This window comes from Macaca nemestrina, chromosome 8 (genome assembly GCF_043159975.1).
Source record: "Macaca nemestrina isolate mMacNem1 chromosome 8, mMacNem.hap1, whole genome shotgun sequence".
NCBI classification, from domain to species: Eukaryota; Metazoa; Chordata; class Mammalia; order Primates; family Cercopithecidae; genus Macaca; species Macaca nemestrina.
In genome coordinates this window covers 2,473,946-2,489,050 of record NC_092132.1, presented here as the reverse complement: position 1 = coordinate 2,489,050, position 15,105 = coordinate 2,473,946, and the positions used below count along the sequence as shown (strand labels likewise).

Here is a 15,105-nt window from a genome sequence, read left to right as displayed (position 1 = left end):
CCAGCTCCCAGGCCCCACGGCAGCCACACAGGCAGCCTGGCCCTCTCTGGATCCTGCAGGTCGGTTTCCACTTCTGGGCCTTTGCCCAGGGCGCGCACACAGCCTCACCCATGCTGCTCCGTTGTCCCTATACCCGCCGCTGCTTTGCGAAGTCTTCCCTGACCCCGGCAGAACCGCCTCCTCCTTCCATCCTGGAATTTGGTGGCCGCAGCCCTGGTTTCCTGACTTTCAGGGGTGGGAGTGGTGGGGGAGGTGGCATTCCCTCCTGCCTCCAGGCGGCACTGGGCACAGAGCACTCCCATTCCCTAGGCCCTGAATGAGGATTCCTGCAGCCAGCCTGCCGTGAAGTGGCAGGAGTTACTTTCCCTTGCCCAGCCTTAGTTTCCCCACACGGAAGTGGGGATGGGTGGGTCTGCGCCCTGGGCACTCCTACCCCTCTGCTCTCTGCCCGACTCCCATGCCCAGGTGCCTTCGCACACCCTGTCCTGCAGGATTGGCAGGACTCAGGCCACCTGTCCAGAGTGGTGTGGAAAAGGGCACACATGGGGCCATGAGTGGCACTGGCCTGGGCGAGGGCGGATTTTCCCTGTGCAGGAGCCCCAGCACCCGGCTCTCTGGTGGCCACAAGGGGGCGCTCCTACGCAGTCCTCCAGGAGCGCTTGCAGGCCCCTCCCGCATGCCAGCACTCAGGGGAGAAGGGTCCCCCTCACCCCTTCACCCTGGGTCATGTCCCTGAAACTGGGGTTCAAGAGCCTCCAGAGAGGCCGGCTTGGAACACCCCAGGCCCAACCCCAGCCTTGGAGCCATGTGGGAGCTGACTACCCACAGCCACCGCCCAGTGCAAGTCCAGCTGCCTGAGCTGACCCCCATCCATGGGAACCCAGCAGCCCCCTTGGCCAGACCTCACCAGGGTGAAGTGAGACCGGAGGGGGAGGGGAGCATGATGCAGGGAGTATGGGCCAGGTGAGGTTGCCCAGAGGCAGGGAGGGTTCCGTGCCTACTGCCTGGGTTCTGGCTGTATTTCGGGGATGAGGCTGTGACGTGGAGTGAGAAGAGGCCCCAGCAGAGGCCCCAGCAAGGAGCCCTTCTCCTTCTGGAGAGGGCCAGAGGCTCCCGCAGGCTGACCCCACATCCCCGGCAGGTGAAGTCTCAGGCCTTACCCAGTCAGAGCCGAGCTCTGCCTTCCCCCAGGCCAGCTCCCTCACAGGCCTGGCCTGGAAATTCCATGGTGGCCAAGCCCCCTCTGGCCGCAGCCAGCAGACGGTGGTGTAGCGTGGGTGGCAGCTGGTGAGGGGTCAGTGGTGCTCCCCGGCCCTAGGTGCAGGCACTCAGCTGTTTGTCCAATGCACCATGAGACCAGCACCATCACCACCCCAGTTCCAGCCGAGGGCAGGAGCACTAGGTGGGGTCTGGGGCCCCGGGAGCGCACGAGGGGAACAGGAAATGCCTGCAGCCCTGGAGTGGCTAGAAGGAGGGCTGAGGGTTTGCAGGAGGCCAGGGCCACCATTTACAGCCACAGGCAGCATATGGGGTGCTGGCTGCACAAGGTGGGTGCCCAGTGGAGGAAAACGGAGGCGCCTGGAGGTGGAGTGCTTTGCCTAAGGTCTCTCAGGGCAAGGAGTGACCCACCTTGGCCACCCTGGGGAGATGGAGCTTGGGTGAGGAAAAGGGAGATCCCAAGGTGGAGACAGTGAAGCTCACCCAGACCCAGTCCTGGGTTGCAGGGCCTTGGCTGGGCAGGCAGCCCTCCAGGATGGGGTTGCACAGTGGCCCTGGATCCCAGGGGAAGCAGGATGGACACATGTTAAGAGCAGGCCTCCCGAAATCATGATTCACCTCCTGGTCTCATGATGCATTGGACAAACAGCTGAGTGCCTGCACCTAGGGCCGGGGAGCACCACTGACCCCTCACCAGCTGCCACCCACGCTACACCACCGTCTGCTGGCCGCGGCCAGAGGGGGCTTGGCCACCATGGAATTTCCAGGCCAGGCCTGTGAGGGAGCTGGCCTGGGGGAAGGCAGAGCTCGGCTCTGACTGGGTAAGGCCTGAGACTTCACCTGCCGGGGATGTGGGGTCAGCCTGCGGGAACCTCTGGCCCTCTCCAGAAGGAGAAGGGCTCCTTGCTGGGGCCTCTGCTGGGGCCTCTTCTCACTCCACGTCACAGCCTCATCCCCGAAATACAGCCAGAACCCAGGCAGTAGGCACGGAACCCTCCCTGCCTCTGAGCAGCCTCACCTGGCCCGTATTACCTGCGTCATGCTCCCTGCCCAGTCTAACTTCACCCTGGTGAGGTCTGGCCAAGGGGCTGCTGGGTTCCCATGGACGGGGTCCATGGGACTTTTCCTAGGCTGTGGCTAGACTTTTCCTGGGCAGCTGGACTGGCCCTGGGCGATGGCTGTAGGTAGTCAGTGCCTACTTGGCTCCGAAGCTCGGGTCGGGCCTGGGATGTCCCAAGCCGGCCTCTCTGGAGGCTCCTGAACCCCGGTCTCAGGGACACGACCCAGGGTGAAAGGGTGAGGAGCCCCTTCTACCCTAGGTGCTGTGTGCGGGAAGGGCCTGTGAGCCCTCTGCCCTGGGCTCCTACTCAGGCCTCACCCCAGGAGTGCCCTCCGCCTCTGGGGCAGTAGGGAGGCATCTGAGCAGCCTGCCCTCCCAGGGTGGGGACAGATGGTGCCATTTCGGGCATCGCTCCACGACTGGCCCAGGGGACATGTGCTGGAGGCTTAGGGGACCTGTGTGGCCTGATGCCCACCCCTGACCTCCTCCGTCCCAGAATAGCACAGACAAACCACACTGGTTTAAATCATTTATCTCCATGCAGAGATTTGAGTAGAAAAATAAACGGCAACAAAACAGAAGGAGTGTGAAATCTGGGGATCCACAGGGTTTCTGTCCCCACCCTCCATGCGGCTGGGGGCTCCATCCTCTGTAGAGGGGCTACATCCTCTGTGGGGTTGTGGGACCTACTCCAAGTCATCAGCACTCCATGCCCACCTGGACCTGGTCCCAGACTTTCGGGGAAGCCCTCAGCCTGGGGCTCCTGGCACACCCATTGCCGCTGGGGAAGAGGAGTGTGGAATCCCGAGAGAAAGGGAAGGAAAGGCATGAGGGGCCTTCCCTGGGGGGAGGTCACAGGCTGGGGGCTAAGACGAGGGCCAGGAGGCCCAGGACCAGCCCCAGGCTGTGGGCGAAGGTGGTGCGGGTCGGTGCAGCATTGTGCAGCTTCTCATTGCACAGGTCCTCCTGGCAGCACTGGATGGAGCCGGTGCCGCTGCTGACCTGGCCTTGCAGGGTGTAGCTGGGTGTGCACGACTCCACACAGTCCTTCGTCACCAGATTCCCCCTCAGAGGCTCCACTGGGCACAGGTGAGTGTGGTCAGGCCTGCAGCTACCTCTGACCCCCAATCCCTGCCAGCCTCCCAGCCAGCACCCACAACAGCCAGGGAGGTCCCCCCAGTGCCAGGGAGGTCCCCCCAGTGCCAGGGAGGTCCCCCCAGTCCCAGGGAAACCTGGACAGATGCTGCTCACCCGTGTGCATGGTCCTGCAGGAGCGAGAGCCGGCCGGGCAGACCTGAGGCTTCTTACAGTTGCTGGAGCTGGTGCACACGTGGCAGCGCAGGGCAAGGGCTGGCGGGGAGGGAGTCGGGCTCAGCGGGCCCAGCAGAGGCCTCCTGGTGACTCAGCAGGGCCCACTCCCCGACCCGCAGAGACCCCTCCTGGACAGAGGCCCTGCTGCCCTTGCCCTAGGCCCCCAACTCCGGACCCTGGGCCCTGGTGGGGCTTGTGTCCTGAATGCAGCCTCCGGGGACAGGTGCTCCGGCCTGGGCCGGCTTGGAAGAGGCGTCCTGCCCCGGCCCTGTCTAGGGTGTGTTGCAGGCCTTTCCTCCCAGGCCTCAGGGAGCTCTGTGACTGCCAAGAGCAGTCTGCAGGACACTGGCTGTTGTCCCCACCCCAGGGGCTGTCGCTGGAGGAGATGGCCATGTTTCCGAGGGCCTCACTGAGCTAAGGCCCCAGGGGCAGCCAGCTTGGCTGCTCTGAGCCTATAACGGGAAGGGCTTGGTGGCCTTTGGGCTGTCCTGGGTTATGCTGGGGGAGACCTGGGGACCGGGAGGGGCTGGTGGCAGGGGCTAGATGGCTGCCCTCCCAGTGAGAAGCATCTCAAGACAATCCCCTGCGCCACTTTCTCGGGGTCCGTGACTCCAGGAATCAATTCTGACATCCTCAGATTCTGAAACATTGTAAATCTGACACTGCTTAAGATTGGGGCTCCGTGTTGTTTTAAATTTGAAGAGTCTGGAGCCCAGTGTCGGGGTTCTCTGTGCCTAGAGGTCATCAGCGCCAGGCTCCTAGTATTTGGTGACCACACGGGCCAGAGCCACCCGCCCACCCGCCCGTCCCCTTGGCCCAGCCCCTCACCTGGCCCCGTAGCCACGGCCAGGATGGCGAGGAGCAGCAGGACTTTCCTCATCTCTGGTGTCGTCTGGGAGCAGTGGGGGCCCCTGCACTGCGGAGGCCTTATAGGCATGGGCTGGGCGGGGGTGGGCAGTCCGCCAGCCAGCGGCATTCCGCAGGGCTCTGTGCAAGCATCAGCCCAGGATGGGAACCTGCCCCACCCTGCCTGGCCCACGCCCACCAGCCTGGCTGTCCCTGGGCACTGCCTCTGCTGCCCCCCTAGGCAGAGGTCTGCCCTCCGCAACGGGGCCCAGTGGCTTCCTGGCCCTGCTGTTGCAGCTGCTGCGCCTCCGTCTCTCCCGCTTTCACTTCTCTGTCTCTGTGGGTCTTGTTCTCGTGCTGCCGTCTGTTCCTGGGTCACTTTGTCTCTGACCTGCCACCCGCTACTCCAACCCCCACTCCCCACCATCACCATCCCGTGTCTTTGTCCCTGCATTCCCCCCATAGTTCCCTCAATAGAGTTGCAGCCTGTACCAGGCGCCCTGTGGGTGCCTGTGGGTGCCCAGGGCTGGGGAGGTAGGAAGAGCAGGTGCTGGTCCTACCCTTCTGGCTCTGGGCTCAGGGTTGCTGCCTGGGACGCGGAAGGTCCTTGAGCTGCAGGGGCTCGGGGCAGCTGTGGGCTGATGGGGTGTGTGAGGCAGAGGGAGAGGCCACCCTGAGGCAGGGAGGGCAGCTGGGGCAGCAGAGAGGTAAGCACTGGACAGGGTGAGGACTGTGAGGACCTGGCCCTCAAAGTTGCCTGGGGAGCCCTGTGGGTGGAAGGCCTGGGCTGTGGAGGCAGCAACTCCATCCTGCGTTGCGCAGGGAGAGACTGAGCCCTCCTGGTCTCCACCAGCCCTGCCTCCCACCCTCCAGGGCCCCAGGACCCCTCCCCGTGGGATTCCTTCCCCCACTCTCCGGGCCGCTCCTGCTACGTTGGGGGCAGCGCCATCCTGGCTACTTTGCAACTATTTCTCTAGGTGTCCCGGCTCCAGTCTCTCCAAGACCGTGAACTCCTTGGGGCTGGGCCCCAGCACCCAGGGCCTCAAAGCAGGTTCTTGGTCTGCTGCCTGTTGAGTGGAGGCCAGTCCCCACCTTCACCGTCTTTACTCTCACAGGAGGGACTTTCTTTCCGTGGAAACGGGGTCCTGAGCACCCGTCACCTAGCGCAGGAGCCCACCTCTCGGGGCCCCCATCCACCTGCTCGGCCCAGCCCGCTCTGCCGCTCACCTGTGCTGGGCAGCACCCACCTGGTTGTGTGGAGGGACCTACAGACGTGCTTTGCCCCTGCCCTGGCCAGGCGGATGGTGAGTGGGAGCGGGGGCACAGAAGGAGGTCAGCCCTGGGCCCAGCCTCCGCTGCTGCCACGTGGCTGATGAACCAACAACAACAGGGCCAGGGCAGGGCAGGGCTGGTTCCTGGGAGGGTGGTCCTGGGCTGGGCTGAGGCTCTTGGGGGCACCATGGGTACCGGGGCTAGTCAGGCCTGGGCTTGAGACAGACCCTCTGGCCCTTCCTCCTGGCATCTCTCCCTTGCTAAGCCCCACGTCACGGATGCCGGGGATCCCAGCAAATGTCTCCTGAGAATGCTCCTGGCCGGACTCTCCCTGACGCAGTGCCAGGGCCTGGAGGATCCACCTACAGGAGGGGGTGTCTGGTGGTGCCTTTGGAAACCAGGAGAGGTGCAGGCAGGAGCCCCCTGGGGTAGTCCCACATTTGCCTCTGGTGTCCGGTCCTGGCTGGGGCTTGATGGGGACGCGTGGAGTCTCATTTGACAAAGCAGGTGACCCAGAGGTCCACGCCCACACCCAGAGGGAGGAGGTTTCCTCCAGCTCCAAGGCCCTGTGTCCATGGGGCACAGCGAGAGGCATGGGAAGCTTTGGGGAAGGTACTTCCAGGGGCCTTGGGAAGCAGAGCTCAGGGCTTGGTGACAGGGTGGTGACTCAGTGGGCATGGCAGGTGGGGAGGGGTGAGTCACTGTGGCCAGGGGCATGAGAGCTGCTGGAAGAACAGGTTTGGAATTCCTGTTGGGCCTGGTGGTGCTGGAGGGTCCAGGATGTCAGGTGGCCTGAGAGTGGGGTCAGAGTGTGGGGTCACGGGGGAGTGGGCTCCCCACACCTGGGGCTGGAGGAGGGCCCTGCACACCTGGCTCACCCCCGTGGGACACCTCAGACGTCGCTGTGGCTGCGTCCCTGCCAGGCATGGAAGCCGGAGCGGGGTTCCAGTTCTGTGGGAGGAGGGCCTCTGACCTGGCAGGGCTGCCCACGAGGATGAGCCGCCCATCCCGGGTGGTCCTAGCAAAAGCAGGAAGAGTAGCCCTACACACAGGTTACTCTCAGGAGAAAGTGGGTGATTCTGACGCCAGGAGCTCTTGGACAGCTGAGCTTATGGAGACAGTGCAGTCAGGGAGGGCTTCTCGTAGGCAGTGATCTGACTAGAGCCTCAGAGCCAGGGGATGGAATGGGGAGAGGAGCCATTGTGGCCGCTCATGACAGTCCCTGCCCAGTGCTTGTTCACCGGTGAGGAAATGAGGGTCAGAGAGTGCCAGGCAGGTGCCGGGATGCCCCCTGAGTGGGGCAGAACCTGGTGGGGTCTCAAGCACTTCTCACTATCACCACCAGCCTTTCCCCCCTCCTCCCTCCTCTATTCTCTAGAGCCTGGGCCCTCTCCACTCCACCCCTCCCACTCAGCCCCTGGAGCTGGGGCCCTGGGCCTGGTTGGTACCATCAGGGTGTTGGCAGCAGAAATAACACCTGGGAGAGGCGATGAAGGGGCCTGGGGCAGGGAAAACCACCACCCCACCCCCTTAGTCTTGCCTGCTGCTCCCTGAACCAGGAAACCCGGCACAGGGAGAAGCCCAGCACGGGGACAAGCCCAGGCCTCTGTCTGGAGCAGACTCTGTCTGGAGCAGAAGTTCCTTGCTTATGCCCCTTCCCCTACCTTCTGACCCTCTACCTTGTGCTGGGCCCCTAGGATCACACAGGGGTGTGGCGGCTCAGAGAGGGAAGCACCTGGCTCAGGGCAGCACAGCATGGTACTCCAGGCTTCCGCCAGCCCAGCCCTGGGCCCTGTCCTGGCTGAGTGGGTGCCCGGTGGACAAGGCGGGGCCCCGGGCTGGAGGAGCTGGCTGAGTGGGTGCCCGGTGGACAAGGCGGGGCCCCGGGCTGGAGGAGCTGGCTGAGTGGGTGCCCGGTGGACAAGGCGGGGCCCCGGGCTGGAGGAGCTGGCTGAGTGGGTGCCCGGTGGACAAGGCGGGGCCCCGGGCCGGAGGAGATGCCTGGGCCGGAGGAGATGCCTGGGCCGGAGGAGATGCCTGGGCCGGAGGAGATGCCTGGGCCGGAGGAGATGCCTGGGCCGGAGGAGCTGGGAAGCTCCAGGGCACAGGCAGGGGCTTCTTCACCCTCAGACTGTCACCTGGGCAAGCCAGAATCCCAGCCACACCCCAGGGGCTCAAAATGCATCCCTCTGCCTTGAGGCACTTCATTCATTCATTCATTCATTCATTCATTCACTCACTCATTCATTCCTTCTTCAACAACATTTTATAAAGAGCAGCCATATGCAAGGCACTTTGGGTATAACAGAGACCAAGAGAGGAGAGAGACAGGGCCCCGGTCCCAGGGCCTGCAGACCAGTGGGGAGTGGGAACAGACAATTGCTGGCTTTGTAGGACCCACAGCAGGGACGTGACAATGCAGAGGCTGAGGGTCTGGGGCTGAGAGGCCGAGAGAGAACCAACCTGGGTGGAGCTGTCTAAGCAGGGAAGGGTGTGTGGCCATCACCTGGTAAGCAGGTGGATGTCGGGCAAGGGCACTGGGGCCCAGGTGACAGGCCCCTTTTCTGCCTCTTTCCCCTGCAGGGGCAGGTGGCTGCCCCGAGCTGAGCGGCTGAGTGTGTGGTGTCTTTCTAGAGGCTGCCCTGCTCCTCTCGGCCCCTCACCTGCACAAATGGGTCCTCACATGGACAGCAAGGGCCCGGCCTTGCCCGGCATCACCCAGCAAGCGGGAGCCACAGCTAGGCTGGGCCTCTGGGCCCGGGCCCTTCCCTCACACCCAGGCCTCCCCACTCCTCCCTCTAGTGCTGGAGTCACCTTTATGCATGGAGCCACAATCCCAGGAAAGGTCTCTTTCACCTGCTTCCCAGGGTCATGCCTGGCCCTGCCCCAGTCTTAGGTCACTCCCGGGACCCCGGCTACCAGCCACCCCTCCCAGGGTACGCCTGGTGTCCATGGGCCGGGCCAGGGGCCAGGGCTGGAGGCCAGCTCTGCCCCTCCATACAAGCCCCTCATCCTTGCCGGGTCTTTCTTTCCTGCACTGCCAGGGTGGCAATCTAGGGAGTAGTTTCGTGGATGGAGAAACCCTTCCACCTTGGGGCACGGCTTGTTCCCAGCAAGGGCTGGACTGGGGCCCCAGGTTCCTAAGACCCAAGAGAAACAAACCTGTTCTCAGGCCTGGCTGGTGGTGCCCACAGGCAGGGCTGGCACCTTCCCTGGGAGAGGCACCATTTCAGCACCTAGGACCAGCACAGTTCCTGTGAGGCGCTGGCATTCAGGGGGCTAGTCAAGGATGCCCAGGTGCCAAAGTCTAGGCAATGAGGGAGAGTCCCTCAGGGTGTGAACTGTGTCCATCCTGAGGTAGTGGGAGAGAGTTTGCAGAGGAGTGCAGCCATGGAGCCACAGAATCACAGCACAAACAACTGTGGGGACCTCAGAGTTCCAAGACTGCAGGCTCTTAGCATGGGCTTGCAGAACACAGAACCCGAGAATTGCAAGACCCAAGGAACCTGGATGAGAAATAGCCCCACTGGATGGGGGTTATTTTCACACATTAGGACATGCTCCCACCAGGGTTCTAAAGAAGGTCAGAGGGTTTGTGCTAATGCTGCACTCCTGGATTCTCCCCCCTGCTAGGCCACAGCTCAATCTACTTCCTGTTGTGGCCTGGAACTTGTGGCTGCCAACCCTTAGCTCCATGAGGTAGGTTCAAGGCGGGTGAACACAGGACCCACCTCACTTTCCTCCCTCAATCCCCTGCCTTCATTCTCTCCCAATACCTACCCGCTCATCCATCCTGTATCCTTCATGCATCCATCCATCTACCATCTGCCCACTCATTCTCCACTCATGCACCCACCCATCTATCCATCCACTCATTTTTCTATTGTCTATCCATCTATTCATCTCTCATCCAGCAGTCAATCTACCATCTGTCCACCCATCCATCCTTTCACTCATCCATCCACCTTCCATCCATGCAGCCTCCATCCATCCATCTTCCATCTTCCATCCATCCAGCCTCCATCCATCCATCTTCTCATCCATTCATCTTCCATTCACCCTTCATCCATCCTCCGTCCATCCACCCAATCACCCATCTGTCCTCCATCCATTCATCATCCATCCATCCATTCTCCATCCACTCATCATCTATTCTTCATCCATCCAGTCATCCATCAATCTACCATTTGTCCACCCATCCATCCATCATCCATCCACTCATCAGTCCACCTTCCATCCATCCATCCTCCTTCCATCCATCCATCCTTCATCCACCCATTCTCCATCTTCCTTCCATCCATCTACTCATCCATCCATCTTCCATTCACCCATCATCCATCCTCCATCCATTCACCCACTCACCCATCTGTCCTCCATCCATTCCTCATCCATCCATCCATCTACTCATCCATCCATCATCCATCCAGCTGTCATTCATCCTCCATTGATCCATCCATTCATCCATTCATTCTCTGTCCATCCATCCTGTATCTATCCTTCATCCATCCATTCAACCACTCATCCATCCATGCTCCATCCATCCATCCTCCATTCAGCCATCCATTCATTCATCCTCCACACATCCTGCCTTCTCTGGGCAAGTGGGTCAGACATTTTGGCCACCTAGGAAGACATGGGATGAATTTAGTGCTGATGGCGCAGTGTGACCTTTCCCTTAGTCATAAGGAAAATTCCCAAGATATTGAGTGCATCCTTCCAGAGGGTCTCCTGGTAGGTGGGCTGTTTCTCTCCTGCTCTCCTGTCCTCAGGACAGGCATTCTTCTTCTTACCTGCCTGTGGTCCTCCCTTGCCCTGTGGGAGTTCCTATCCCACCACAGGACTCCCCACCATGAGTCAGTGCAGACAAGCTCCCTCACAGGAAGTCCTAGCAAGACCTCGGACCAGCCTTCTGTGCTTCTCAGGCAAGGGTTACTTGGTGGTCTGCAGTGGCTTCGTCCCTCCAGGGCCTGTCCCTAGTTCAGTGTTCCCACCAGTGGGCACTGCCCTTATACCACTTATGTGTCCTGTAGGCGTTAGTTACAGTGATGTCCCTCTGTCTCTCTACCCACTCTTCCTTTTGTATTCACCCACACCTGCCCCTGACAAAACGGTAATTCTCAAAGGCCATGGAGTCCACCCTGGCAAGAGTTCTGAGACCCTTGGGTCTGCAGTAGGTCATGGAGCTCTGGGGCCGGCAACACCCAGACTGTAGACACATGCTTTTTAAAGGTTACAGGATCACTTGGGTGGACATCATGGATCCTAGGCCTTAAGAAGGAAAGAACTATCTTCCATGCACTGCATGCCCTGTCTTCAGTCTGTCACTGGCACCAGCACCTCCACAGGGCCGTGTGAGCTGTCCCCACATGACCTGGGTGGAGGAGACTTGTCTTTGCTCCTCCTGAGATCAGGTGACTGCTGAGTTTTGAGGCTGGAGCGGCCCAGCATGGCTGCTCCCTGCTTAGCCTGGGAGTCCTGAGGACCCCACTTGGATGCTGGGTCCTGGACAGGGCCTGGGGTGCACTGTCCCTGCAGGAGGTGTGTGTGTTGCTGCAGTCCTCACTGGGTACCGGGCCAGGCCCCCAGGGGAGGGAAGAGAGGCCCATGCCAGGCCCTGCCAGGGAACTCACCAGGACCCCAGGGACTTAAGGGATCAAGAGGGTGTTACGTAAGAAGGGAAGTGGGTGGGTCCTTGGGGAGTAGGAGATGCTGAGTGGAAGGAGCATGGAGGCCCAGGAGCCCCTGAGCCTATGCAGCTGTGCCCAGGACAGAGGAGCAGCTCTGACTGCCTGCCCAGGTCACAAGGAACCAGGTCGGCATTGAAGGGACCTGAGAAAGCTGCACCCACCTTCATTTCAGAGCTGGCCCCACTGACAGCAGGATCTAACCACAATGCTGGCTCTGGGTTCCACTGCCCTGCACATCTCAGCCTGAGCCCTGCTGAGCCTGGTGACCTCTCCTTCCTGACCCAGACCTCCCTCGGGCATTTCAGAGGTAACTCATTCCAACCCATTCAGCCCCAGCTCTCCACCAAACTGCTCCTCCTCAAACCGGCAGCAGCCATGCAAGGGCCCCCAGAGGCCTGCATCTCCGTCCTCCCTCTGCCCCTCCCTTGGCCTCAGTCTGGCCCTGCCTCCTCCTGGCTGGGGGCTGTGCCTGCCTCTGCCTGCCCCGCCCTGCCCTGCGGTCCCACCCCTCACCCTGCGGTCCCCGCCCTGCGGTCCCGCCCCTCACCCTGCACTGGGGTTGGATGCAGTCCCTCCCCTGGTGATCCCCTCAGTGCTCCCCGCATTCTCAGCCTCCCTGTCCTGCCTCTGGGCCCTGACTGGGCTGGCTGTGTGCTCTGTCCATCTCAGGGGGCCGGGTACCCCCTTCTCTCTTGGTGCCCAGAGAGGTGTCCTGTCAGGCCATCAAGCCCTTTCCTATCTCCAGGCCTTTGCACATTGACCCCATTGTCAGAGACACTGGCGCCTTCCAGAGGGCCCCAGCCACGGCCCCCGAGGCCTGTCCTTCCTACCCTCCTGCCTCCCTCACACCTTGGCCAGGCGCTGCAGCCCACGTGAGCTTGTCACTTTGCCTGCTGTGCCCACTCTCACCTGCCCACTCGAGGGCGGGCACAGTCTGTCACGGTGGCATCGGACAGCCACGATGCCTGGCGTGCAGGAGGTGCCCTCCAGGCTGCTGACTTAGTGATGTGGAAGCCGGAGAGCCCAGGGGTCCTGCTGAGCACTCGCCAACCCAGGAGTGGGGCTCCCCGTGCCCCGGCTCTTCCCCTGTGGCGAGTGGGTGTGGTCAGCTGCCTGTGGAAACAGCCTCCTTGCTGGGCCTGGCTTCCGGACACAGAGGCTCCTGCAGGCGGAGGCTGTGGGCTGCGGGGTGGCATCAGATGCGGTTTCTGTTGGGACTTGCAAGGGTGGGGCCTGCCCTGAAGGGTGAGCCCTCCTGAGTCAGGCTGCCTGGGAAGGCTCCTCAGGCAAGAGTCAGGATTCCCACCTTCCTTGAGAAAAGAAAACTCCAACTTTACTCTCAGGATGGCTGAGAGCACCCGACCCCACACCAGCCTCCCCGTGGATCCCTAGAGCCCAGCAGGCCGGGGCCTGCGGGAGGCTGTGCTGGGGAGCCTGCGGAAATCCTGACAGCCTGGCTCCCGGGGGTTCGCTCAGGTCCCCTCAACCCGCTAGGCCCTCTACTGGCCTCCGGACAGCTCAAGGCGCGATGACAGGGAGGAAGCCCTCTCGGGGAGCAGGAGCTTCTGGAGCTTCTCCCGCTGACCCGCGCTCCCTGCTCCTGGGTGCCTCCTGCAGAGTTGCTTCTTCAGCACAGGCACAGGCTTGGGAGACCAGTGGCAGGCTGCGGGGGGGCCGCTGGGACATTCGGGGCACCGAGATGGGGCAGCGGCCCCGGGAGGCTGAGAGGAAGCACTGGGCAGGCCGAGGGCGCTGCTGGGAGGCCTTCCTCCTTCTGGAACAAGAGTCCAGTGGCAGGCGGCAGCCCCGGGCCAGGGCGGCTGTGGGAACATCCTGCCCAGCTCACTGCCTGGAGGCCGGCAGCTGTGGAGAGCTGAAGCTGAGGGCCGCAGGGGAGGCTGGGCATCTGGCCTGCACACCTGCCCTCTCAGATTCCCAGAGCGGAGGCAAACACCTGCCTAGGGAGGTTCCCAGCTGGCACGATGGCTCCTGGCTCAGGCGCCTGGGCTGTGGGAGCCGGCTCTGCCAGGCAGGAGGCCCACTGTCACTCATCTGGCCTGGAAGTTTGTGCCCATCACCTGGGGAAGGGAGGCAAGGGATAAAGAATTCGGGGAAGGGAAAGGATATCTCTTCCTGGCTTCCAAGCTTGAAAGAGCAGAACAGCAGGGCAAGGGCTCAAGACCTGGACAGAGGAGGCCTCTGGGCCAGGGAAGGGCCTCCCAGGCCACGGGAGCAGAGAAACCATGAGAACACTGTGGGCGCTGGGACCTGGGTGGCTTCCTGAGGAAGGGCCCTGCACCTGTCCCCATAGCCAAGCCCTGGGCAGGGGGTGGTTCTGGCCTTGCCACCCTGGAATATCTCAGGGAGGAGACATGGCCTCGAGAAACCTGTCCAGGGTGGTCGAAGGAGTCCTGTGCCCCCACCAGAGATGTAGGGCTGCGGGGTGTGGGGGCGCCCTGCAGGGCTGAGACCAAGCACACAGGATGGGAGCCTGTGGTGGGACTGCATAGACAAGGGACACCAAGGCTCAGAAGGGCTTCCCAGAGGACCCCAGGTAACCCCTCCACTTGGGACTGACTGCACGTGTGTTTCTGCCTCAATGGTCGAGCAGGGCTCAGTGTGGACTCAGGATTCCCAGGTAACAAGGCACGAGCATTTCTCCCACACCTGAACCTCGACACCAGGAATTCCACCCTCCCCTCTGTAGGGCGGCCCCACCCACCTCTACCTGCAGGGGCCCTTCCCTTTTCCCAAGGGACAAGAAATACCCCCTGGACCCGGCGTCTCTGAGAATGAGGACTGGCAGAGCTCACAGCTTTATTTTGAGGTGGGCTGGCAGGTGTCGCTGCCTGGAGGGCCAGGACGATCCCCCGCGCCCAGTGAGAATGGACACCCCCCAGTTCCAGTGCCTGACACTGAGCCCCGAGGTGACCCGCCCAAGCCCGACAGTGCGCAGCCAGGGGACCATTTAAAAGGCCAGTGTTCACCTGGATGGGTCCTCGGGCTGGGGACACTGACCAGCAGACTGAGCCCCCAGTGAGAGCCCTGGGGACAGGCCCCTCCTCAGGGTATCTGCTGCAAGGGTACCCTGGGCAGGTTTGTGATGGATGGAGGGAGGGACGAATGGAGGGAAGGAGGGATGGGGTGAGAACTGGGTGGCTGGCAGAGAGGATAGAGTCAGAGGGATGCAATGCCTGAACCCCTGAGCTGTGTCCTTTCTTCCAGGGCCACTGTGGGCAGAAGAGGAGGCCCAAAGGGTCTGACGGCCACATGCACGGGAGTTCTGTCAGGCCGAGCATGGGAGGGGGGAGAAATCCCCGGCTCGAGTGCCTCAACCCCTAGCCTCCGAAATAGTGATAGAGGCTGCTGGAGAGAACTGGGGGGCTCTTCTCACTCGCAGCTGGCCAGGGGTCCCAGGACCCCAGCAAAGGATCTTGCAGGTGTTGGTCTTGAAGCAGGCATCCCCTCTGAGGCATCCCATCAGCGATTCCCTGACTCAGGGGTAGAGCTCCCTCACCAGGGCAGGAGCCCAAGGGGGTGGGGTCCTTCATCTCTCTTCAGGGCCAGGGAGGGGCTGGGTGTGGCCTGGGCAAAGGAGGGAGGGAGCGTGGCAGCTGAGACTAGGACCCTGCTGCCCCAGGTGGGGTGTGTGGGAGCCGGTTAGGCTGCAGGGGACCCGTGCCGAGAGCTCCAGGCGCAGGGCTTCACCGG

General features: G+C 62.2%; 1 protein-coding gene across 1 annotated transcript; it reads right to left on the bottom strand.

Annotated features, from left to right (window-relative positions):
- Positions 1–2,794: 2,794 nt before the first annotated feature.
- LOC105488426 (lymphocyte antigen 6 family member D) lies at positions 2,795–4,495 on the bottom strand. The gene is made up of 3 exons (XM_011752448.2): positions 4,418–4,495; positions 3,530–3,628; positions 2,795–3,357 (listed from the first exon to the last, which is right to left on the bottom strand). Exons 1-3 carry the CDS (start codon positions 4,467–4,469, stop codon positions 3,131–3,133), a joined length of 378 nt encoding a protein of 125 aa, XP_011750750.1. The 5' UTR covers positions 4,470–4,495; the 3' UTR covers positions 2,795–3,130.
- Between the last annotated feature and the right edge of the window lie 10,610 nt (positions 4,496–15,105).